The following is a 26,029-nucleotide window of genomic DNA, read 5'->3' as shown; positions in this document are numbered from 1 at the left end:
GATTAATATCTTAGCACATCGGCCCCGCGATATTTTAGTCTATCGTTTAATTGCTAATCCTACGTTCATGCATCATTTCAGATATGCATAACACAAATCCAAAGTAAAATTCACAACGTCAAATTCCTTATTCTCTTCCGTAAGTTAGAAATTTTGGTTTAATCGCTGTATAAAAGTGTATCGATATAATCACCGACGCTCGCGTTTTTAGTAGCTGAAGTTTAGCCGGTGTTCAATGTGTTAACACTGCAAACAATCTTGAGAATAGCTTCGCGTGAACGCACATTTTAAATACTCGTGTCCACTTGGCAGTCAACGTGTTAATAACATCGAGGCAAAGAATGAACTGTCTCCGAAAGAGCAACGTCTACCGCGACACGCGCATCGTCGCGTGAAAATCGACCCGAAGATCTCCGGCGGAAGTAGTAGAGGACAACGATTCCGCGTCCGCGCGCGTCTCTAATCGTTGCTCGCCTCGGCCGCCGGTTCTCTCCCGCTCCGCGCGTTTCGTTTCGTTCGCCGACATCGAGCGTCATCGGCGCGCTCGCAGGAATCTTGGGAATTCGTTGCATGCTCTCGGGGCGCGAGGTGGCTCTCGTCAGCGTCCCCCTTCTTCCTTCTCTTTCCATCCTACGGGTTCAACCACCGTCGAAATTCTCTTCGACGAAAATCACGGGATCACACACCTCACTCTCTCACTCTCACTCTCTTTCTCTCTTTGTTTCCACCACTCTCATTCACCCGCACTCGCTGCTACTCTCCGTCTACGCAGACTTTCTAAGAAACTCATCAATGATTACGTCAGCTGCCACTATGTATGTTTTAGTCTAGGAGAGCGTACCAAACTCTGCCGTTAAGTGTCAGAAACAAGGGGAAACTGGTCTACTACGTTTCTACGATGCTGCACACAACAAAGAAGAGTTCCAAATTCATTCAAAGGTTCTCGGGTCTGGGTTCGTTACGGAGCTCTGGGGTTCAAATTTTCATCCGCGGGCCGGTCGCGCTCGTTCCGTCGGCTGTGTAATGTACATTCAGGAGACTCGGAGGAATTCGATGTAGATTTTATTAAGACACACTGGAAGCAACGTTCTCTACGAGTTCCGAAAGGGGCGAACGGATTTTCTGTAACTACCGAATCAAAGGAACGTTCGATAGCTGACGGAACGACGGCCGAGCCGCGCGCGCTTCTCAAAGATTCTCTACGCGTGTCGGGTTCCAACAACGGAAAGTCAACGGAACAAACCATTCTAAGTCGAGAACAAGGAGACGAATATACCAGCAACGTGTCAAATTACGGATCGAACGTGAAACAAAACTGTATTACGCTCTGCATGTCTTACAAACTCAAATGAAACCTACGGTCTCTTCGCATACACGAACGATCTACTTTGTATAATTACTTGCTCGCGATCGGAGAAACTCTCTTTCCCGTTTCTACGGTTCGATATCGAAGTACTAAGTAAGTAAGTAAGTGAATGAGTACGCTAAGCCAACCCTTAGACCAACGGGACGCGCTCCCGCGAAGACTCGTCTAGGAAAGTTAGCTACGGGACTCGGGAGCACAGGCGTTCGCGCTGGCTCGCGAAAACGGAATCGTGTGTTTTATATATATATACATATATATATACATTACATATGTATGTCGTATCACATGTTCGGTCACCTAACGCAGAGATCTAGAAATTGACTTGAATCGGAAGTGAAACGCGATCGATTTCTAGTACAAGGTACTCGAACTGTATAGGCACGCTCGCTCGTTCGCCGCGGAAATCCCGCGATTTCCGATGCTTTCCTCGATCGATCCGACTCTCCGCTCGATTTCTCGCTTCGCTGACGCCACCGTGCGCGCGTGCGTCGCGCGGGACTCCGGAGAGACTAGAATCGTCGCTGGAACAATACGCGAAAGTTCGCTTCCCGTTTATTGTCACTCACCTCCGTTGCGGTTCCGTCGATGTTTTCATCACTGCTCGCTTCTCTCGATCGAGTTTCGTTAGTAGCCGCACCTACTCGCGACTCACGCTACGTACCCGTCTCCAACGCGAATCGAACGTTCGTTACGCGAATGACACCTCGCTCGCTAACGAAAGTTCCAAGGCTCGGTGTCGGTGCTTCCTCGTCGGCGTTGGAGGAGCTTCGGGGAAACGAGGGAGGGATGTTCGGGGGTGAATTCGACGATCGGCGTTAACCCTTTGCGGTCCATAGTGCCCTTGGTTTCTCAGTTTGAGGTTCACGTCGACGTCAGTTCGTTCAATTACAGCTTAACCCTTTGCACTCGGAAGTTTTTCAGTAGAAATATTTGAACATTGTCTGATGAGATGAAGACGACATAGTTTGAAACTGACTTAACGATAATTCACAGATAAATTAAGCAACAAAGCTATTTTATTTAAATATTTCACATTACAATACAAAGTTTAATTTAAAATAGTGAATATTCAACTTCATAGTTTTGCTGTATGAAATCAGGTGGTGGGTGAGAGTCACCTTTCCAGTGCAAAGGGTTAATCCCTCGCGTCGCGAAACCTCTTGCGCTGGAGGTCTCGCCGCGCGTCGATATATTTCTCTTCGAAAATTGCCGATGTCTTATAAACGTCGATAGTCTAGTCGCATTAGGCATACTAGGTTCCGGAATGTGTCGCTCTATACAAAACGATTAACCCTTTGCACTCCAGTTTTTCACTAGAAATATTTCAACATTTTCTGATGAGATAAAGAGGATATTCTGTGAAACTAACTTGAAGAGAAATCACACGTGCATTGAGGACCAAAGCTATTTTATATCAATATTTCTCAAATTGATGCATTGTACGAAGTATAATACTAAATATCGAACTGTACAGCTTCACTGTAGGAAATCAAGTGGTGACTGAGAGTCACCTCCCGAGTGCAAAGGGTTAATAAATCGAATCAAAGTACATATCTTCGTGAAACAGGTGCAAACGAAGTTCTTCGCGCAAGATTTCAATTCCCCGAATGAAATTCCAGCGCAGGAACCAACGGGAACGAAAGCGTGCCACTACGTTTGTCGATGGATACGCCAGTACCATTTCGTTGCCGGTCGTTCGTTGTGCAAATAGCGAGTAAAGCTCGACGCACCGGTGCGTCGTCCGCCGCTGACGGGTTAACGCGTCCTCCGCGAAATTTCACGATTAGTACACGGCGTCTTTGGATACTGGAACACCGAGCAGATCGATTTTCGAACTATTTCTATTCGTATGTCGTTCCGATCCACCCAGTCGTTCTAATTCTAGTAATATCAATTTGCGAGTGCGCTAAGAGCACACCGGTGAACGCGTTACACGCGATTCGGGAAAAAGGTCGAGGGTCGACGCTCGCGTTCGATGCGGATGGCCGTCGGGAAAAGGGGCGGGAAATAAGAGAGATCAGTAAGCGGTGTCAGCATGGAATAAGAGTGTTTTTAATGTTTTCAACAACAACAGGTATAGTAACCAATTTACCTGCAGTGAGTTACGTTGGTAATTATTTCCCTTCGGTCTTGTTTTCTCTGTCGTTCTCTCGACGAACTCGTCCTCTTTCTCTCTCTCTCTCTCTCTCTCTCTCTCTCTCTCTCTCTCTCTCTCTCTCTCTCTCTCTCTGTCTCTCACTCTTCCACTTTCGCGCGATCCCTTTTACTCGGTCTCTCTCTCTCTCGTTCAGCATTGTTCACGCGGAGGCAAACCCACGCACACGCACGTGCACGCACACACACTTCTATCCTCGCTATATATATATATATATATATATGTATATATATTATGTATATAGGTTTCACTGCATCGTCTCGCGTCCCTCTACCGATCAATCAAACCTTACTCATTACTGTCTTTTTTCGCTCCTTACCCATTGTTCTCTTTAAATCCGAGTGAGTAAGTACGTACGTATGTAAGTAAGTAAGTACGTAAGTAAGTACGTAAGTAAGTACGTAAGTAAGTACGTAAGTAAGTACGTAAGTAGGTAAGTACGTAAGTACGTAAGTAAGTAAGTAAGTAAGTAAGTAAATAAGTACGTAAGTAAGTAAGTACGTAAGTAATTAAGTAAGTAAGTAAGCAAGTAAGTAAGTAATGAAACAAGTAATCAAGTAATTGATCAATGAATTACGTAAGTTTCGCTACACATCGTGTTTAACTATTCGGCTGTCTAGCTAGCTGACTATTCTAGTTGCGTTTTACGGAAGTTCAGGTGTTAAACCTACGTTCCGGCCACGACCCCGTGAACCGTCCAATAAACTGGTCCAATTAAATATCGGCGCGTGCACGAGCAACGGATATTTCGATGTGCCCGCTCTCTTCCGTTTATTGGACGGCCAGGCGGATCGCTGCGCGGCCTCGCGGGAATGCTAACGGGGTGAAAAAGTGCTACGCCGAAGCTTCGTTCACAAAACACGAAAGATACGCAACGGATGCTAATTAATTTCAATACGGTGGTGATAATAATGGTGGGTGAATGGTGTCGGTACTCTATGTATGTATGTATATATCTATATATATATCTATATATATATGTATATATGTATAATGTATGTATATAACAAGTAACTTGCGTGTCCTTCGAATAAATTAAATAAATTAATGGGATCGTGACTACTGACAATAATGAGAATGACGATGACAAATGGCACATTCGACGAAAGATACTTGGAACACTACGCGTGGTACGCAATCGTGATAATCGTAATTAGAATAAATAATAAAGGAGAAGAACGATAGTAATACTCGTCGTTTTACATCCAACGACTTCGCCGGTATTAAATTAGCTCGCGAATCGTCGCGCGAGTTACATCGCTACTGGCTACACGCTAGACCGAGGAGACGCGTCCCGCGTATCGTGCGGACCTCGTTATTCGACCAACGAAACGTCCCCGAAGAATATTCCGCCTCGTTCGATACAGAGATCGATCCGACGCCCCTTCGAAATCAATCGAACGGCTATTTACAAGAGAAACCCTCGAGGAATCTTCCAATATTTCCAATCGAGTCGCTCAATTGTCGTAACAATTTTTAATTTGTTACTTCTAGGTCAGAAAGCCCTTTCTATATCTTCCGAACATGTCGTGTAATCATTAATTTCCTCGATTTCCCTCTTCTAGACTTCAACTGCTAGCTTCCGAGCGACTCGAACGCAACGCGTCTTTCGCAGATTATTGGGAGATCTCGAGGCGAAACGAGGAAACGCATTGGAATTTCCACCGATCTTATAATCGATTAAAGGAGAAAGGCATCGGACCGACTTCTAGCGGCGATCTTTTACCATCGGTTCCTCTCTGAGCCTTCCGGGTCCCCTCTGATCGACGAGGTCTCGCGAAAACGGGACTCGATCTCGATACTTTTTCTGCTTGTCAGTCACGCTAGGCTCTCTCTCTCTCTTTCACTCTTTCTCTCTCTACGTCTTTCACTCTCTATCTATCTCTCGAAGACTACGGCTAGTCGACCCAGTTCAACGTTCATCCCGGTTTGTACTTTTTATCCTCTCGACGAGCTCGAAGGCTGCGAAGCGCGCGTCCCCGTCGCGCAGTTCATCTCGTGCCCGCGAATCAAACGACCGACCGCGAAAGCGATGTCCGCGCGAGCGAAACACCGGACTCTATCTACTCTCTGTCGCGTGCAGGCCGAAATGCGATCGAAAGGCGTGCGTGCGTGTGTGCGCTCCTCCCTTCTTCCTTTCGCTTCCGTCTCGGCTCGTGTCGGGCGTCCTGCGTTCGGCGAGCGCGCAGTCCGACGGCTCTCCCCGATTTTCGCTCTGCTCGCTTAACCCTTTTAGTGCCGGACGACGATACATCGTCGTTCGTAACACTTGCGAAAAGTGCCAGCTTGCTATTCGCATTGCGGGAGAAGTCTATCTCGAAATAAATCCATAAAACGTTGTAAATTTCGTTGCTAGAATTCTTTTTGAATTACGTCAATATCATTTTTAGTTTGCTTTTTACGGGCTTTTTCCCGAACCTTAGTAAATTCGATTAACTAAAAGGGTTAACCCCTTGCCCTATCAATTCTTCCTGAACTGTGAACGATCCAGCGAATTTGTTTTTAATAATTTATTGGAAATAAGAGAAAATTCTAGTCTTGTTCTGTGTCAACGTGTGCTCCAAGGTATACTCGTCGATAACAGAGAAATAGATTGGAATTCGCGTTCAGACAAATTGAATAATATTTATGTTTGTTAAATTCTATTTGAAATCTTCGTCACGAGTCTGACACGGTATTGTAGGGCAAGGGGTTAACCCTTTGCACTCGAAGGGCGCCTTGCAGTCGCCACTTGGTGGAACGCAGCGAACTTACAAAATTTTCAATTCAATGTTAAACCTTGTGTAACGTATCAACGCATAAAACATCGAAGTAGAATAGTTCTCTGAATTTATAGAAGATAATCAACTGTGTTAGTTGCGAGAAATATCGTTGATATTCAGTCAGAAAATAATGAATATTTTTAATGGAAAATATTGTCGAGTGCAAAGTAGTTTCGAGCGTTCACTTGCCAGTCAAAGTATCAACATTGCGCGCGACAGTTGCAACTACCCTTAGATTTTAGATCAGATCGCGGATCAAGCTTCAACACGGGAAACAGTTGAAAACTGAGAGAGCTAGACTGCGCGTTCACCCACTTCCGTTCTAGCAGAACTTCGTCAGAATTGTTACAGACGAGAAACGCAGCTGCGCAGATCTTGAAAGCCTCGCTTTTTGCTTCAACCGCGAGAGATCCATCAGCCGACGAAATCGATTCCCTCTTCGCTCCGCTGCTTTTCTCCTCTGTACTCGGGAAGTTCGCTCGGAATCGGCTCGCCGAGGAAACGAAAGGACCACGCGCGCAGGTGCAAAGGGATGAATCGGGGGACCGATCGGTGATTTGGGATCCGAACCCTCGAAGCGGCCGGACGCGACGACGTCGGTCGCTCTGTCGTCTTTCGAACGGCCGGGCTCGAGTTGAAAAAATATGTATATACGTCGTGTGCGACTCGGAAGATCGTCGATAACGCGCGGGTACACGTATTTACACGGAGAGATCCCGCCGATCGCGGCGGCGGCGGCGCCGCGGAACCGGAACCGGCCTCGCTCGTTCTCTTCGTTGTGCTTCGTCGTGCTTCCGAAACGGCTACAATGGGAATTAGTCCCTTCCGGTGTTCCGGGCTGCAACGAAAATGTTCGTCCGGCTCGGCGGAGCGTTCGCGAGCGTCCCGGTTCCGTGGATTCCGCGCGCGACGAGAGGGGAACAGCGTTGGATCGCTCGAAACCGAGTTCGACCGACTGTTCGGGGAAAAAGGCGATCGCCGCGGAGCTGTTCCCCTCTCGCGATCGACTGCGAATCGAAATATTTACAGAATGGTCGTGGCGGTGGTGGTGCGTTGGTTCGAGGGGTTGAAAACGGTGTCGCTCGGGTCGAAAGCTCGGGGAAACGCGGGAGATTAACGCTGCGAGACTCGTTTACCTGAAGATCGTACCCGTCCGATCTCGGTAACTGCTCGACGCGGTTCTCGGGCGAGATTCCTCGCGGATGACTCTTCGTTCGTCGGTTTCCCCAGAGGATCCTGCTAACCGATCGGACACGGAACGCGTTTGTACTCGGAGAACGTTGGTCGATGTTTAGAAATGACGATGAAGCTTGTTCGTTTCTTTTCCGACTTGTATCGCGTTCGATAGATCGTCGCGGTCTGGATCTCCTTTAGTTTCTAATATTGTTACGAACGATAGAGTTCGACAGAGTTTCTCGAGCGACAGACAAACCTCGAGAGCACGGGACACGTTACGGTCTCGACTCTAGACCGCAAACATGTTTTCGACTCCGCCTCGTGGCAAAAACGAAACCGAGCCGTGTCCGATCGAATACAAACCGACCTCGCCGAAAACGAATTTCACGTCGACAATTACCGGAGACCGTTCCGCGCGACGCTCCATCGATACGCGCGACTGGTTCCCACCGGTGAAACGGTCGAAGCCGACCGATCGGATCGTAGAAAAACTACCGAGAACGAGCGGGAGCACCGCGATCGCGGACTCGATCGAGCGTCTCGCGTCGAAACGCTCTTCGCGCGAATACGAATGTTCTCGATTTGTCTTCCTCTCTAACGTTTGTCTCTAGAAAAAAACTCGTCCTCTTCACGCATGCTCGGCGTCGCCGATTTTTCTTCTTTGAACCGTACACACCCGTTGAATACGCATATTCGTATATGTATATATATATATATTTATTTATAATTTATCCGCTCATTTGTTCGTTAATTTATATTCATATATGTATATGTGAATGTATGAATGTATGTATAATATATATATATATATACCTTTCGTTTTTTTAAATATTTGTATGTATATGTACTGGAAGAACAAGACGCCGGATACCGTGAACCGGCTTTAAAAAAGCGCTGCGAAAAACGCGCGGGTCCCATTTCGAAAGAGTGCCTCGAAAACGAATGAACGAAGAACAGAAAACGAGAAGACAGACCGGCCGTTCCGCGCGCGCGCGCCGGCTTCCATCTTTCCCGCGTCGCGCGTGTCGTCTGACGCTCCCTCGAGCGAATAATCGCTGATCTTCCTCCTCACCCGACTCGCCGCTCGATGCGAATCATCGTCTCCCGATCATTTCTGATTCCCCTCCCCCGCGCGTTCCCTCGTACGCGTTTGGATCTTTGTTCCACGGTTACGATCGACGCGTTGTCTCTCGCTCGTCGGTAGACTGCGGATCTCGTGGACCGTGATTCTCGACGTTGACTCTTCCCGAACGAATATGTCGAGTTCAATCCAGCCAGGAAACTAAACTATCCATCAAACTTTCAAGTACTAGAGGAAAACTAGAGCTTCGTCTCTCGGTACTCGCGTGATTACTCGCAGTTTCGTATCTCCGCGGATATTCGTGCGCAAAGGGCTGCGCCTCGTCGAGTTCGACGAGTATTCTAAATAGGACTAGATCGTTCGCACGAAGGGACTCTAGGAAACTTAGAGAGTGAAATCATTCCAGGTTTCTCCCAATTAGCCGGCGACAAAGTAAGCGAGTCGCGGTCTCCGCGATGATCCGCAGTCTACTTCGGACGCGAGCGTGTCGAACGAATCACCCGATCGCGCCGCGTACTCCGACGAACGCGCGTCCCGTCTCTCGTAGCCGTTTCTACCGAACTGTCCCTGCTGTCGACGGAGGCGATGACGACGCCGGCGGTGGCGATGGTTTGATTTTTGGTGGTGATGGGTGGTTGGTGGGTGGTTGGTGGTGTTGATGGCAGTAGCGATGAACCATTACCGAGATCAACGATTGCAACGATTACAAGTATGCTTGTTCTGTTTCTCCCCCCGCTTCTCTTCTGTTCTCTCGAATCACGCATGCGACTACGTAAGGCCTCGCTTTGCCTTCGTACGGGCACGACTGTCTCGTATCGCGATACTTCCCGAGCGATCTCTCGACTCGAGGGACGCTCGCGGATCGAAAGGTTCAAGTTCCAAGCTGAAACGCGCGGAAGCGAGACGAACCTCGCGTCTCTGTTCTCCCGAAAACATGGCGGACACGATGTTCCGCCGCGAGCCGGTCGCACGCGTCTCGTCTGAACGGGCCGAAGCACGAGCTGCCGCTCGCGGATACGAGACAATCGCCGGTACGCGCGTTAATATGTACAAAATCGTTACACATGCACGGTGCACCCTTGTCGCAGCCTCGACACCGACGCGTACCGTCGACGAACAGCTCCGAGGACCGCCACCGGACTCCCATCGTCGAATTCGCGACAAACCGGCGATTTTCTACGGAGATTCAAGCGTTTCATCGAAACTCAAGATTCCATCCCGTTCACCGAACCGTGCGGAACGAAGCGAAACAGCAAATTATTCGATCGTTTAAAACTGTAGATTGCAGAATTTATCCGGACAAGTTTCGAAGCGTTTGGTCGAGCGAATCATAGTTTCGATCGCCGCGACTCCCAGGCCGCCGGAAAGCGGTCCGGTTACCAGGCAGAAGTTACAGGGGCGCGAACCGGAAGAACTCGCGCCGCGTTCCAAGTTGCCGGCTAACGAGGAAACTTGGCGAACAAGGGAGCCGTTGCCGGTCATCGGGCGCTGATCAGTCCGAGCGATTCCGCGCGGAGAACTCTTCGACGACGTAATGTATTCGGAGCCGCGGCCGAGGGGGCTGGCTCTCGAGCCGTTCGATGTGTCCGTTCCGTTCGAGATTGCACGCGAACGCGACGAAAACTGAATAGGAACGTCCAGACTCGAGCGGAGCGGTCCGCCCCCCTCTTCCCTCGGCCGCGGCCCCCTTCGAAACTAGTTACAGAGAAAAAACGTGAGAACTATATGCGTGTTACTACTACGCCTACACCATCGACGAACTCTCAGCTCTGCTATAGAAACAACTACCAACACTGAACTATGTTTACTGAAAATTGCGTGTGGTCAAGGTGGTACTTCGGGTCTATTCGGCGGGTGCTTCGACTGTCCGAGAGCCGACTACTACCGGTCGGATAGCCGAGGTCTCTTCGTTTTACAGAACCAACCAGGCGCGCTACACCTCGCAACTTTCTAAAACACGCTATGTGAACATCTACGACAGAACGATGCGTGTATATGTAATATAATCGTTACTAGACAACTAAGGGTTAGCCGGGCTGCTTGGGGCCGTCTCTGCGATGCCAACGTACCGCTCTATTTCAAGATTCAAACGAGGAATAGTTCGAACTCGTCGATTTCAGCTTGTAGACTTCGAAGCCTGCATTTCAGTCGCCGGGAAGACGCGGTTAAGTGTAGGAGAGAAATTAAGAATGTTTTGGCTTCTAAAATAGGTGTACAACATATTCAGAAGGAAAAGAATATTATTTATTCAATGGAAATGTGTAGTAATCAGAAAATATCGAGAAATCGGCTCAACCGCTATGGCTTCCGACTGAATCAGTCGCGAAGAGTTTAATGGTTGTAGCGATCGTCGCGCAAAGATGGCCCCAGCAGCCCTTCGTACACGTAAAGATAAAAGGGACAGGGGAATGAAACAGAAAACGGGAAACAAAAAGAGAAGAAAGTAGTCTTACCTGGTGGTCGGCCGTGATCGTGGTCGTCCGTCTCGGGTCTGAACCTCCGGTGGTGGCGGTACTCCCCGCCGCGTTCTCTCTAGCGATCGACACTCAATTCTACTCTGCCTATGGGAATTATAATATGCGTCTAAATCGTTCCTGGTTCTCTTCTCTCTGTCTCGGTTGTTTGTTTGTTCGTTTGTTCGTTCGTTCGTATCATTCTCTTTCTCTCTCTCTCTTTCTTTTCGTTCGTGGCGTTACCGGTTTCGTTTCTTTCCCTTTCTTTCTCTCTCTCTCGCCGTTGATTCCGTTCGTTCGAGTCCCGAAAGATAGGGGCTGGGGCTGTGGGAGACACACGATGTAACGGGGAGCACGAATAGGTAGGATTAAGGCACTCGGGTTCCGTCGAATCGGCGATGTCGGTGGGACGGGGAAACGAGCGGTCCCCGGTCGATCGCACGGAGAACCCGCGAAAAATCGAACGAACGTGCGTTCCCTGTTTCTCCTCGTCGAGAACGAATCGCGATTCGGGACACGATCGGTCGATTAAAGTCAGCGGTTTTCGATCTTCCCTACCTTAACAGCTAACCGATGCCCGACCGAGTCGCCGGTTTCTATATTTCCGACTGAGAGCGTCGAGTATCAATCTAATCCGTCCGACTCGAACTTGACTCGTCTCTCTCGCGAAAAATACAGGTAAAGCGGATGAAAACGTTTAATGCAACCTGCTCGAGAACCGCCGGGCTAAATGATATGTTTACCGGTCACCGATATGTCTCGCGGTTCAAAGGGTAAAGGTCGCGAGGGACGTCGCGCGTCGAAAGCCGTCCCGTTTGAAAAACCGGCGATCGCGACGTTACACTTTAGAGATCCCATTCGTTCACCGGCCACTGACAGAGAACTCTTCATTTCACGTCGGTAGAAAACGATCTACGATCGCTAGGGTATTGCTAGGATACGCGCTAAAACTACCCTCGGTCACGATATGTATGTACAACCGATCCCTTCAGAGATCGCTTCGCGAAAGGCAACAGTGTTTCTTCTTTTAACACTAGAACCACCGTACCAGTCGAAATGACCGGTTTTCTTTTGCTCGTTCCGCAATTATTGATATCTTCGAGGCGTTACACAAACGATCTTGAAAATTAGTTTCATCTGAATACTACAACAGACGTCCGAAGAAACTGAAAGTAATCTATTATTAGAATCTTTATAGGGATCACATGTGAATGTTAACCCTTTGCACTCGGAAGTATTTTGTTCGAAAGATTTAACATTCTCTAACTAGACACAGACGATACTTTTTAAATTAACTCAAAATTGCAAGTGGACCGAGAAACAAAGCTTTTTACCCAATATTTCACACACCGATGCCTTATATACAGTTGAACGTTGAATATCAAATTTGATAGTTTTACTACGTGAAATCAAGCGGTGACTGAGAGTCACCTCTCGAGTGCAAAAGGTTAAATGCTCGGTAGTTCCAGTGTTAGTCGCGTTTCTCCGTGCGGATCCGCCGGGCAACCGATCGTCCCCGTACGCTCGAACGAGCCGAGTCGTCGCCGGTTTTCCCCGATCGCGACGCGTCCCGCTCGCGTCTGTCCGAAACGCGCGCGAAGTTTCATCCAGGATCTGGGTGAAGCGTTCGAGGAACAACCGGATGGTCTTCTAAGGGGATGCAACGGGTGATTAGTCTTTCTCTAGCTGGTTAATCTCACAGACTCTACGTGAAGCTCGCTACCGCGCGCATCTACCGTCAATCCTGATCCGGGAATCCCATGTGGTCGAGGCTTAACCTGTTAACTATGCAGCTTCGCGTGTGATCGAATTGATCCTCGCAAGACGGATGAACCGAGACGGTTCTGAAACTTTCCTCGTAAACACGAAGCAAACAGACAGAGTTGTAAAAATGTGTCAAGAGTTAATTTAGTCCAGCGTCCGAAACGTGTAAATAACGGCAACGCGATGTCAATGCTGAATTTATCGAACGACAACCGAGGAGTCTTTATTCTCCGATAGCCCCACTTTCGAGGATCGACGCGTTCGAAACTGGAATAGAGGAATGAAACTTGCAGGAGCCGAAGCTCGTCGCTCCTAGTTAACAGGCTAAAAACGTCGTTGTCGTTGGGTATTCGACACTTTGACTGCCACGTCGCTGAAATTCGAGCCATTCACACGAACTTAACCCTTTGCGCTCGAGAATATTTTTCTGAACAGTTATTCATTGTTTTCCGATTAAATATCAATGATATGTTTCGCAACTAACGTAAAGAAACACCTTTTATAAATCGAGTAACAGAACTAGTTTACTTCGATGTTCCACGTGTCGATACATTATATAAAATTTGATACTGAATTCTAAATTTGATCATTTTGTTCGGTCGAATCAAATGGCGATTGAAAGCCGCTCGAGCGCAAAGGGTCAAACGTTCATTTCCCGAGTAACGGAACGAACCGAATTTTTGATGTACGATACACAAGAAGCGCAATAATTATCACGAGGAATCTTGACGTTTCATTTGAAAAACCGCCTCGACTTAGGAGTTTCGACGAGTTTACTTGGCAGTCGAAGCGTCAACCGAGATAGACGCGATGCTCTCTTCTTCTCTGCGAAACGAACGGCAGAATACGCGCGACCTCGTGAACCCTTCGTCGTCGGCTCTGCCCTTCGACCGTAGGCCTCGCCGGTTTCCGCTCGTCGAGGCCGGGCCGCGATCGAAGGGCTCTCGTCTCGAGCGCGAAGCGTTAACCCTCGGAAGACGGATGTTCTCGACGACTTCGGCCGGCGCCTGAACCCATTTCGAATATTGCTCGTCGATTCTCGAAGAGGTACGTGCCGCGCCGTTCGGGGAAATTCGATCGGCCGCGGGGAGTCCGCGGTTTAGGGTACCGAAAAGGGGGACCGAGCAGTTCGTGGATACTTCGAGAAGCGTCGGTCGGACGCACCGACTGCGGATGCGTGAGGTCCTGATCGTCCTCTAGAATTTTCTTGCTGAAAACAGGTAAGCTCGCCGTTGAATATCGATCGTCGTCCAAGCGGTTAGATATTCTTAAATAGTATCCGAGTATTCGACACGTGAACTTCGACCAAGTTTCTGAAAATCCGAGCGCAAAATGGACCCAGGCACCATCCGAGGCTGAAAGGAGCGACGAGGTTCTTCGGGACGTTGGATCGCGTGGGACAGCGAGGCGAGAAGCGATCGTTTTCATCGAGTATCTTTTACTTCGTTCTTGCAGCTGCTCGTGGAAACGTTTCAAGTCGAGGTTAACCAGTTAACTGTGTTCGACGAGTGTACACGTCATCTTAAAACTCTTGACACCAGGTTTACGGGCATTTATTGTACAGTTTATTCTATTGTTCCTGGGGAAGTTGATATTCGTTCATTTAGATTTTGGAAATTGTAGATGCAGAAATAGACGATCAGCATTCGTATTCGTGACATTGGATCAACGAAAACCGATTGAAACATTTACCAAATGTTTATGAAATTCAATCTGCGCCAAACTGACGCGTTCCGTAAACCTAGTGTTAAAACTCTTAATGGTGCTGACTTTTTCAACGGATTATTTATTTTTTCAGACAAACATGTAATTCTTCGTTTTAGTTTTTCGTTAGGATATATTTCAAGCGCATTTGGCCTGCACTTAACGAGTATACACTTCGTTATTTGATTTTATCGCGAGAAAAGATTTTTCAAACTAAAGTCCACACTTAACTGGTTAAGAACGCTTCGCTCTGGGATCTAGATCGTTCGGTCATTCTCGTGTCGCGTGTCCACGGGGAACCGGGGGATCCGTGTGCGGGAAGAGGACCGTTCGAGGATGAGAAACGGTGTAGATATCGAATTTATTAAACTTTGCTCTTACTTGCTGGTTAGAGTGCGCCATGGGTGATAATCTAGCTAAAAATGCATGCGCTACAACAACGTCCGCTTGGCTGTCTTTAGATCGCTTAAGAAGCAACGTGGACCGATAGGAGAGGGGAAAAGATCACGTCGAAAAAACGGTGTACGCGTACTGCGAGGGTGTGCCGGAGGGTGCGCGTCGCCCTTCCGCTCGGCCATCGACGCTCTTCGATACCTTTCACTGGAATCTATCGCGAGCGTTCCATTCGCGTTCAGAGCCCGCCAATTCGGCTCGAATAAATGCTTTCGAGGCTTCAACTTTGAATTTTGACTAAGAGAAATCTCGGAACATTGAAGTGATCATTATTTCTATTAACCCTTTGCACTCGAGCGGCGCCTTCCACTCGCCATTTGATTTAACCCAACGAAATTATAAAATATAAAATTCAATATTAAATTTTCTATAATCTACCAACACATGAGACATAGGAATAAAATAGTTTCGCCACTTAATTTATGCAAGGTATTTCTTTATATTAATTGTAATATAAATGTAATATAATTGTAAAGAATAGCATTGATATTTCATCAGAAAATAAGGTTTCTTGTGAAAAATATTCTCGAGTGCAAAGGGGTAATAAAGTTTCTGTTATTACCGTTGTTTTCTCGACACTAGAATTATAAAGATTTCCATCGGTCTACGATTTAGATTATAATAATTGCTCTGGTAACGGTTACTTCTCGAATGATCGCGAAACGAAGAAACCAGGAGAATCTAACGTTGATTCACGAGTTGATTTTTGAGTTATGGACCAACGAATAGAAAAGAAAAATCTCGTTACTGTTGCTTTCTCGACACTAGTGGTACAAAGATTTCGATCGGTCTACGATTTAGTTTGTAATAATTACTCTGGTATCTCCTCCCGAATGATCGCGAAACGAAGAAACCGGAAGGATCTAACGTTGATTCACGAGTTGATTTTTGAGTTATGGACCAACGAATAGAAAAGAAAAATTTCGTTACTGTTGCTTTCTCGACACTAGTGGTACAAAGATTTCGATCGGTCTACGATTTAGTTTGTAATAATTACTCTGGTATCTCCTCCCGAATGATCGCGAAACGAAGAAACCGGAAGGATCTAACGTTGATTCACGAGTTGATTTTTAAGTTATGGACCAACGAGTAGAAAAGAAAATGCTGTTGACCCGATGAATCGCTGCAGATTCGTTCGCGAGAAAATCAGTGTTGCCCGGGTTCCAGTGGCACGACAGTCGGCACGTTGAAACGGAAACCGCGGATCGCTGGTGGCCGCGCGCACCGGTTCCTGGCTGCGAGCCGAAGGGTACACGCCGGGTCCGTGTTCCGACCAACCAGAGGGCTGCGCGAAACGAGTGCCCAGCGGGGTTAACGAGGCTAATTACGGCTTAATATTAATCAGCCAATTAGCGATGCGCCCGCGGTGGCGCGCCTCCGGCACCGTCGGCTGCGCCAATTTTCGACGCCGCGGAACCAATGGAACAATCGTACGGGGGGGGGGGGGGGGGGGGGGAGCGGAGATTGAAAAAAATGTTTGAAACAGGGAAGAAGGAAGAAGAGAGAAACAAGTGAATCGATGAAAAGCTGTAGAGGAAAAAACGCGAAGAGAAACGAAACGGTTAGAGGTGTGCACGATCGAAAAAAAGAGCACTCTGCGCGGCTCGCGATGCGAATACGATTAACGCAGACGCGTACGTGGACACGGATCAGGGGGGTTGATAACTGTGCGCGGGGGCTGCACAGTGAACGAAAGAAACACATCGAACAATACGTGAGTGTGTACGTGGCCGAGCGAGACGGGGTGAGCGGGAGTGTTACGCAGCACCAGAAATATAGAGGTACAGTCGAGAAACAAGGGATGAAGGAACGATTACACCTGGCGGGGATTGCGGAAGTGTCGTTAGAAGACGGAGCAGAGAATTTGTTAGCCGAGGTGTGACGGTACGCGTTGAAACAGTGCGGTCAAAGAATAGAAACTATAGAAGAACAGGAGAAGAAAGAGAGAAGAGAACATAGAAGAATAAATAAATTAACAACGGGATCTGCGTGGGATGAAGGGAGTGTTAGGTTCTCGTGAGAGTATACAAAATAGGTACACAATATACAGGTTAGCTACAAGTTTGAAACGAACTACTTTATTGGCAACTCATCTAGGCATCGAAACTAAACTAATAAAATCTGTCGTCGTTCTTGTCGTTCTTCGCGTTCGCCGCCCTGCGTAATCCCGCTCTGTGCGTCATACTCTCTCTCTCTCACTCTTTCTCTCTTTCGTTCTCACTTCTCATACCACTTTCTCCCTTTCCTCTCAATTTTTAATACTTTGCTTCGGTTCGTTTTCTTTTGAATTACCGCCCGTTGTTCGGCGCCACGGGCTGATCCGCCGAGGAAGAAAACCGTGCTCGAGAGGGATGGTGAGCCGAAACGAAGCGCGTCGGAGGTTTCTATTCGCGGGAACGGCTCCACTGGCCCGAGAATATTCGCCGGGGATTGGCCGCGGGAAGGGAGCCGCGTGTTCGGTGATCCAGGATCCTCGAACAATCGTAAGGTCGGAGGTGAATCGATCGCGGCGCGTTCCGTTCTATTGTTAACCCCTTCGAGTCGGGTTCCGAGTGCGCGCGTGACGCACAGTTGAAATTTCAACTGGTTTCCTTCGAGGAGATTCTCTCGATTAGAGGAAAAATCGTTTATTTCAATTGCAAACCGCGAGGAATATTAAAGTGTAGCGGTGCAACTGAATGCCGACTCGAAAGGGTTCAGGGAGAAAGCGAACGGTCGCCGCGTCCGAGAATCTCGTTGCAGTTTTCCGGAATTATGGCACGTCGAGTGAACGGGAAATCGAAGAAAGAGGGATTATCATCCAGGCGAGAGGAAAGACGGAGATGGAGGGGTGAAACTGCCGGACGAGACTCTCGAACGTCCATCTTGAATCTTCAACGGAATTGTCGCGCGGGATTCGCGTCGAATTCGAAACAAAGGGGTAGCAAACCGAACGAAGTATCAACTTATTTCGATAATCCCTGAATCCCGGAACTCGCGCGAACGCGCCGAAGGCAACCGCACGCGTTGGATCACCGACAATTCCGAATTCGAAAGGGCTCGACGCGACGAATACGAGCGAGCGTAACGATAGTTCTCCGACGAAGCGTCGCACACGAGGCTCTCCCTCGTCGAGGAAGAATTGGGGAAGAAACGGAAGCACGATCGAATCGACAGCCGCGTCGCTTCGGCCGCGAGGCTGAATCATTGAAGGCAGACGGTGTGTTCGGTTCCAAGGAATTTATTGAAAAAAGCTTCTCTTCACCGCGATACAATGTTTCTTTACCGAAGAGCATGCACATCGTCGCGTCTACGTGATTCACGTACGTTCTCGCCGGGGGAAGAGCGGTGAAGCGGGTAAGATTGAACGCGGGGCCACCGAGAGCGTCGCGGGGCGCGACGTAAGGTGAACGCTCGCGAGCAGCGAGCGGAGCAACGTCGCGGCGACGATTATCTCGTGGTAACGGAGAAGCCAAGTTCGTCCGTCGGAGAGACGGACAGGATTCGCGTCTCCGTTCCTCCGAAGGAATCGCGACTCCGTTTTCCGCGAGCCGCTCGCGCGCGTTTGGCCTAGAAGTGTCGCGTCTGTTCGCGTTCGGCTCGGATCTGGTCCACTTCGCGAGTGGAGAGGGACGCTGGACAACGGGCTCGACGGCGATGGATCGCGGGGATCGACGGAGGGAAACGAATCGACGACGATCGACGCGCGGATCGTAGCGAGTGGACAGCGGATCTTCGCGCGGAACGGTCTCTGGAAATGGCGAGACGAATGAATGGGTTCCTATAGGGAAATTCGAAAGTCTGATTTCACTGTTTCGCGGTTTTACCGTTAAAATGGCTAATCGCTCGTAATTAGAAACGTTTCCTGGTTGAACAGTCTACACGGTTCTCGTTGTACGCGCGTAAAACCCGCTGTCCGGTGAGAGTATTGCTTGTAAAACTTCCGACGCGCGCTCTCTCGTCGCTTTCTCTCTTTCTTCTCGGCTCTCCCCGCGTCCGCGGAGGCCCGCCGAAGAAAAACCACCGAACGCGCGCGAGAAAATGAAAATTCTGGGGGGAAAAACGAAAAAAAAGGAACACTTGCAATCGAGAAAATCGTTTGTGAACGAAAATTAAAAGGAAAAAAAAAGAACGAATTAAAATCGTGATAAAAACGTGGCGAAAGGGGGAGGCCGAAACGTCCGCCTCCCCCGTTCGTTCTCGGCTCGACGCGGCGCGCGATTTCGACGTCGGCAAGAAGACAGAGCAGCGAGACTGTTTCTTGGAAACGAACGAAGAAACGACGAAGGCGGTGTGTGAAGGAACAACGGGGTACATGATAATATCCGGATCTAAAAGATAAATTTCCAACCAGCATGCTTCACCTACTGATCATTCTCAACTAATGGGTGGTTAGCGCTCATCAAAATATACTAGCTACGCCAAGTATTACTCTCGACATTCGTAAAGTGTGTACAACTAAGTGTGACTGTGTGTTTGTGCGTGTGTGTGTCTGTGTATGTGTGTGCTTGTTGTGTCGTGTATGCCAGTGTGCCGTTCGAGTGTCTGTCTGTGTACGTGTGTTGCGTTACAAAATACATAATCATCGGCAGCGTTGCGTGAAAGGGGTATTGTCCAGATGGAACGGGAACCAAAAAGGGAACAAGTGTCGGCGAAGGAAAGGGTTCCATGATGGTAAAAGGTACGTGACCGCCGCCGAGACACAGCGAAATCGTGAATTAAACTTCAAAGAAACCACGCCTCGTAGAGTCGGCAGCGGGTAACGCCGCAGGTCTTCGAACCCCGTCGAACGTGCCGGTCACACTTCCGTTCACTTCCTAAAATCAACTCCGTGAAACGAAGATCAGACGCGAATCTTCGGAGAATTCCCGAATAAAAAGCCAATCGAGCGTTTCGACGCTAAAACCCGTGAACGTTCGGAAAGCGGAGACGGCCAGTTCGACTCGCGAACGATTCGTTCCTCGGAGCGAGTTTAACCGTAGGACTCGGCTGTGTCTCGGCGACGAGCGTAAGCTGTCAACGATGACGACGTCCGCGTCGATGCGGATCGTTCGAAGATCATCCCGGACAGGCCGCAGGTTCTCGTTCGCTTTCCTCGACGGTGCGTCGAGTCGTCGCGCGCTTTTCCTTTTCCCCTTTTCGCCGACGGAGAATCGATCGGGGAAGCAAACCCGGCGTTGCCGCGAAATGAAAGCAACGTGTCCTCGAGAAGAAGGGTGCGCCTCGATGTCGTCGGGTTCTCGGTTCGATTAGAAATCGAAGGTGTCACTTGACATTCGAACGAACCCTGCCGCGCTCCATTTGACCCCCTCGCTCGCTCATCCGTTCAGCGCCGCGTCCTCGTTTCGTACAATTTCAAGTCGAGAATATTATAAAAAACTTACTGTTCGTCTACGTGTTCGCGTCCTCTAAACAACATTCCAAATGCGGGTAGATCGAGCGCAGCAGGGTCAACCGGACGACACCGGGCCGACCTCGAGTCATCCTCCATCGCGACCCTTTCCGCCCTTTCTCTACGGTGATATTCATGTTTCCCCGAAACAATTCATCGAGAAGGAGGAAACGTTGGAATGATCTTAACTCGTTCGCCAGTAGAGCCATCTCGAATCGCCGTCAGCATTTCCGACAAGAGCTTGCAACCGTCGACGTGACGACGAGATCGATGTTCTCTAATCACCGTTAACGCGATATTGACCCGCGGAAAGCGGCGTCGACGGCAACTCGCGATGACTCGTCTGTGAAACGGACAGTTGGCCAGCGATGACAAGGGCGCGCCGCTGAAGGGTGTCGAGATCGGCGTCGAGCGCGCACGCGGACACGTTGGAAATGGAAATCGGTACTTTGCATCTGTCGCGATGTCGTTGGACGTCGAATGATCGTCGCGTCGTCTTTTGCTCGGTTCGCGCTAAGACTCGAGCGTGCGTGCGTGCGTGCGTGCGTGCGTGCAGCACTCGCCCGCTCCTCGTCCCTCTCTTTGCTTTCATCAATCTTTCCTTTCCGTGGAATACTCTGTCTCGCTCTCGCCTGTGCACGCGTCGCTCTACTCTCTCCCCTCCTCCTCCTCCTCCTCCTCCTCCTAGCACTCCTTATCCGATCATTTTTTTGTTTTCTCTCGTTTTTCATCGCTTATCGCATTTTAAGTATCCTCTTAAGTTTAAGTCATAAATATCACTCGCGAGTTTTGTCTCGTCGTTCTTGTTTTTTTTTTTGTTTCTTTAACATTACGGTACACGTTACGTTACGTAAGTATATTAAGGTTGTATATCACTAAAGAATATTACTTGTCGTTTGAGAGAGAGAAGGCTCGTTCGTCTTTCGAGCTTCTGCGCGCGCGAAATTCGAACTTGCGCCGCGCGCGCCGATTATCTTACGTTTGTCTCTCTCTCTCTCTCTCTCTCTCTCTCTCTCACACACTCTCTCTCGCTCGCTCTCTAACTCTCTCTCCCTCTCTCCCTCTCTCTCGCTCCTTATTCATCGTTCTCGTCTCTCGCGCTTGATCGCAAACGTTACACGTAAACGTTACAGCTTCGAGTTTCCCAGTGGATATCGCTTATTGCTCGACATTTCTCGCGCGCGGACCGTCGCGGCGCGATCCTCTCGGCCTCGACGCGGTTTCACCCGTTCCCCGTCCGTTCTTCTTCAGCCTGCCTCGCTTTGTCCTCCGATAATCGAGCAGCGGCTACACCCGCGCGGGAGCAACGCCCCGTTCGTCGATCTGCCGCGACTTTCGCCGAGATCGACTAATCTAGTTCATAAATAGGGCAGCCGGAAGCGGCTCGATAAATAAATAAGAGAACTCACCCACCCCCCCGTTCCGAATCTCAACGCTGGAACCGCCGAGCAGACGGCGCCCTTCGCCCGTAATCTCGTCGGAACGTCGGAAGAGCGCGTTCCGTCGGGCTCGGAGCGCAAACACGCTCGGCAATCGTTAAATAAAAATACTCGAACGGCGGCTCCGGCGTCGAAAGGTTCGCGGTCGATCGGTCGCGCTCGTCGCGCGTCGAGATCCACTCGACGTCGAAATCTCATGCAAAAAGGAAACGTCACCCGAACAACGGAAAAATGAAAAGGAAAAATAAAAACGGAAATTCTCGACGCGTGATGTCGCGGATGATCGCCGGTGAGCGCGGTCGCTCGATCGCCGTCGGTTCCCCGGTGTTCCCGAAAGTCGCGGCGGATCGAGAGAAGTCGCGTCGAACGGTAGCCGCCTCGATCTCCCCCGTCGCTCGATCGTTCCGTCGCAGCCGAGAGGAGCGCGTCGCGCGCGGACACGTATAAATTAAGTATCGATTTATCTTCGTTTATCTCACTTAGCGGTTTAAACTTATACCTGCTTGAAACTTACGAACTAGAATCGCGTAACCTACGCTGAGCTAATCTCGATCTTGGGTTCCTCTGTTCCACTTCTTCATTATATCGTAATCGTGTGATCGCAGTCGCAGTCGCGGTCGCGAGGTCCGCGACCCAAAAACTATATATATTCATAGATTCATATATAGTCACCTAGAAACTTGAGTATCGTCCCTCGAGAAGAAAACTAAACGAAAGATGAAAAAAAAGGAAAAAAAAAGGAAAAAAAAAGTGTAAGGAAAGAAACGCGTCCGTCACTGTTTTCGAATCGCGTGCTTCTCGCCGTCGTCTCCGAACGAGCGTCCTACCATTGAAACGCGCGCGATGGAGTAAATATTGTCTTCCATTACTCGGAGAAAAATATATGTATACCTATACATAACTATCCCTATTTAGACGCGTTCCCTGTACGCTCCTTTTTCTACATGCGGAGCGCGTGTCGCGTGCCGGCACGCGCGCCTCGCCTGTCCCGCGATCTCCGACGGTCCGTCTCCAATTCGAGATTCCCGCCGATGCTATTGTTGTCCATCGGGATACCGAGATCGGGCTCGATAACCACCGGAAGAAGCGTCGCGCGGAGCTGGAACGATGGCAGTCGCGTTTCTCTCGGCTTTCTTTGTCGCGCGTTGCCCGTGCAACGGGGAGGATTCGTCTCGAACGCGAACGTTCCGAAGTGATTTCGGTGTGTGCTTTCGCTTCACCTTGAACGCGGAAAAGGAACCGTCGAACGAAATTAGCGTTCCAAGGATTGCACGTACGAAGGGGGATGAACTAAAGGTAACTGCGACCGACTGGCATCGCTTCAGCTCCGCGGGACACGCGGGGGAACGAACGGATTGATTGATTGAACGAGAGGATCGCCGATGGAATTCGGCGAACGCTCCCCGGAGGATCGATCCAGCGGTTTCGTTTGGCACTTTCACCGAGGCGGAGGAGTATAGCGTTGATCGCGCGAGGATTGGGAGAACTGCCTCGTTCCTGGGCGAGGAAGAAAGGATTTCGACCGCTCGACTCGGAACTCCGACCGACTCTAACTACTTGACTCGGAACGACGTCTCTCACGCGTGACTGCGGCCCCGAGCGAATGTTACGAACGAAACGTTGCCACTCGTCGTTCTACTTCGTTCTATACAACGCAACGTTACACTGCTACGAGTAGAAAAAATCACATACGTTATTTCTCAACCGGTGAGACGAATTTTAAGGCATCTCAGACTGTTTCTTTGTACGATGATCTTCTGCGGTTTGTTCTCGCGACCGAGCGTTCGAATCGATTTACCGTTTACTCGCCAAACGTGTCAACAATGTCACGGGATAAGGAAGATCTGCGAAGTCCCCGAGACTCCGGGTCGTGAGGGTTGAATTCCAAGCCGAGCGGTGAATCGACTAGGATCGGGGTCGCGCGTCCATGTTCGGAAGAGGCGTGGCGCGTCCGTTCTCTCGCGTGCTTCTTTTCGACGCTCGAGCGTACTAATGGCGGACGGCACGAGTCGGAGAAAGCGCGGGCTAGGCCCGCGGCGCGACGTGTCCGGTCCTCTATCTCTTTCTCGTTCTCCTCCTCTCTGTTTCTCTCTCTCTCTCTCTCTCTCTCTCTCTCTCTCTCTCTCTCGCTCTCTTTCTCTCTCTCTCTCTCTCTGCTTCTTTCTTTCTACCTCCCCTGTTTTATTGCTTCGTGGTCGAGATCCTTGAGTGTTTCGGGCGGCCGCGTTGTCGCGGCCGCCTGTATATCGCTTAATTAATTAATTAATTAAGTAAGTAAGTAGGTAAGTAAGCATTTACTTAAATAGTCGTCTCGTGTACGAATGGGCGCGGCGAAAGGCCGGCGGGTATTCACCGTGAAATAACGCGTAAATACCGTGCGTGGTCGGGGAGCATGCTAATCTAACTAGGAACCGAGTGCGGTGGAAACGCAAAACGCGCGGGTTTTAAACGAATACTCGAACGGGCTGTCTCTCATTCCCACACACGCACACGCACACGCACACACACACACTCTCTCTCTCTCTCTGTCTCTTTTTCTCTCACGCGCACGCAGCTAATTTTTTTCTCGCTTTCTCTCCCACTCATTCGCAGCTGTGCCTCTCGCGCACCGAGCTCTCACACGCGCTCTCCCATTCACAGGCTCTCGCTAATAAATTAATTGACAAGCGATAATGACGAGTAAAGATAAATGAAACGCAAGAAGAATGACTTCGGTGTGTTTCCGGCCGGAGAATGTCCTCGCGCGCGCGCCGATCCAGAAGGGCTCTGATCCTCTCTCGAACTCGCTCTCTGTCGCTTCCGTCCGCTTCGCTCGTCTTTGCGCGACTTTGATCGCTGCCCCGCCGTCTGATCCGGGAGATCGTCGTCGAGGATCGCCGGCGACGTCCGACGGTCGAGCGAGAAACGCGGTTCGCCTGGAAGATCGGAGCGTAGAAAAGAAAGAATCGAAATGTCGGAAGCTCGCGATGGCTCGGAAGCGCGCGGTCCCGTTGTTGCCCGTCGCGGGGCAAGGCCAACGACGGTCTACACGCGTCGGACGTCGACGACGATCCCGACGAAGAGGCGAGAAGACTCGCGGGGGCGCGTGTGTTCGGATCAGAGCGTTCCGGGGGGTCCGAGTGAGACCTGGTTCGCGGCAGCGGTCGACGGAGCGGTCGGATCGGGTCCGGTCGCGGTCGCGGTCGCCGCGTTAACGCGCGATTCGACGAAATCGGAAAGGAAACGGTTCCAGAGAACGTTGCGCCTAGAAGACACCGTTCCTTCCTAGCTGGAACGAACGAAAGCTAGAGCTACATCGACGACATTCGATTGTTTTCGATCGTCGAGCGCGAATGTCCAAGCGAAATCCCGTTTCCCGATCCAACCGCGCCGCGGACCGTCCACCGGACCGTCGGTCTAGCTCCGTTCGAACCTGACACTATCGAACGCGGCTGTCGCGCCAGTTTACACGTACATGCCCATCCCGTACATGGAGCCCCAGTCGACGCCCTGGAAGCTGGACATGTCGACGTTGGTCAGCGAGTATCCTTGGTAGGGGTTGGCCGGCGCGGCCGCGGCTGGAGTCGCTGCCGCGGCCGCAGCCGCCGCTGCCGCAGCTGCTGGCGGCGCCGGGGCTGGAGCTGGCGCGGCTGCAGCCGCGGCCGCAGCCACCGCCGCCGCCGGGATCGGGTACGGCGCGTATCGGTACGCGGACAGAGCTGGATAGCTGCTCGCGAACAGCTTCCCGTATCCGGCCACGGCGTTCTGGACCTGTGCGGCTGCGGCCGCGGCCGCTGCCGCCTGTACCTGCGCCTGTGCCTGCGCGGCGACGATCTGGGAGGCCGCGGCGACCGGAAGCGGCGGCTGGGGCGCCAGCCGGACGCCCAGCGCGCCCAGCACCACCCTCTTGCCGAGGGCCAGCGCGCCGGGCTGCACCGCCTCCTTCGGCTGCGCCTTCTTGCACTCGACCTTCTTGTTCTTGATCGTGTGGAAGTGGATCTCGCAGACCCGGTCCACCACGTCCTCGTTCTCGAACGTGACGAACCCGAAGCCGCGGTGCCGTTTCGTCTGCTGGTCCATCAGCATCACGGTCTCCTCGACCTTGCCGAACTGGTTGAAGTAGGCCTTCACTTCGTCGCTGCTCGTGTCCTGGCTGACGCCGCCCACGAAGATCTTCTTGGTCCTGTTCGCCTGTTTCGCGCGGTTCTTCGGCGTCGCGTGCTTCGGGTCGATCTTCTTGCCGTCCAGCGTGTGGATTGGACACTTCAGCACCTTGTCCACGCTACCCGGCTCGGCGAACGTGATGAAGCCGAACCCGCGACTACG

General features: G+C 50.3%; 2 protein-coding genes across 12 annotated transcripts in view; one reads left to right on the top strand and one right to left on the bottom strand.

Annotated features, from left to right (window-relative positions):
* Positions 1–26,029, bottom strand: part of LOC116426755 (RNA-binding protein Musashi homolog 2) — a 188,148-nt gene that overhangs the window by 3,283 nt on the left and 158,836 nt on the right. For 9 of the 11 annotated variants that reach the window (XM_076371461.1, XM_076371444.1, XM_076371422.1 and 6 more), the window contains one exon: positions 1–26,029. This exon is cut by the window's left edge and continues 3,283 nt beyond it. In XM_076371461.1, coding sequence (XP_076227576.1) covers positions 25,169–26,029 — 861 coding nt within the window. In that variant the 3' untranslated portion in view covers positions 1–25,168. The other 2 variants (XR_012999535.1, XR_012999537.1) reach the window with 2 other exon arrangements.
* The window catches only part of LOC143175014 (uncharacterized), a 78,116-nt gene that overhangs the window by 14,565 nt on the left and 37,522 nt on the right, over positions 1–26,029 (top strand). The gene's annotated exons all lie outside the window — the stretch shown is intronic.

Source organism: Nomia melanderi, chromosome 1 (genome assembly GCF_051020985.1).
Source record: "Nomia melanderi isolate GNS246 chromosome 1, iyNomMela1, whole genome shotgun sequence".
NCBI classification, from domain to species: Eukaryota; Metazoa; Arthropoda; class Insecta; order Hymenoptera; family Halictidae; genus Nomia; species Nomia melanderi.
This window is presented reverse-complemented; position numbering and strand designations above follow the sequence as displayed.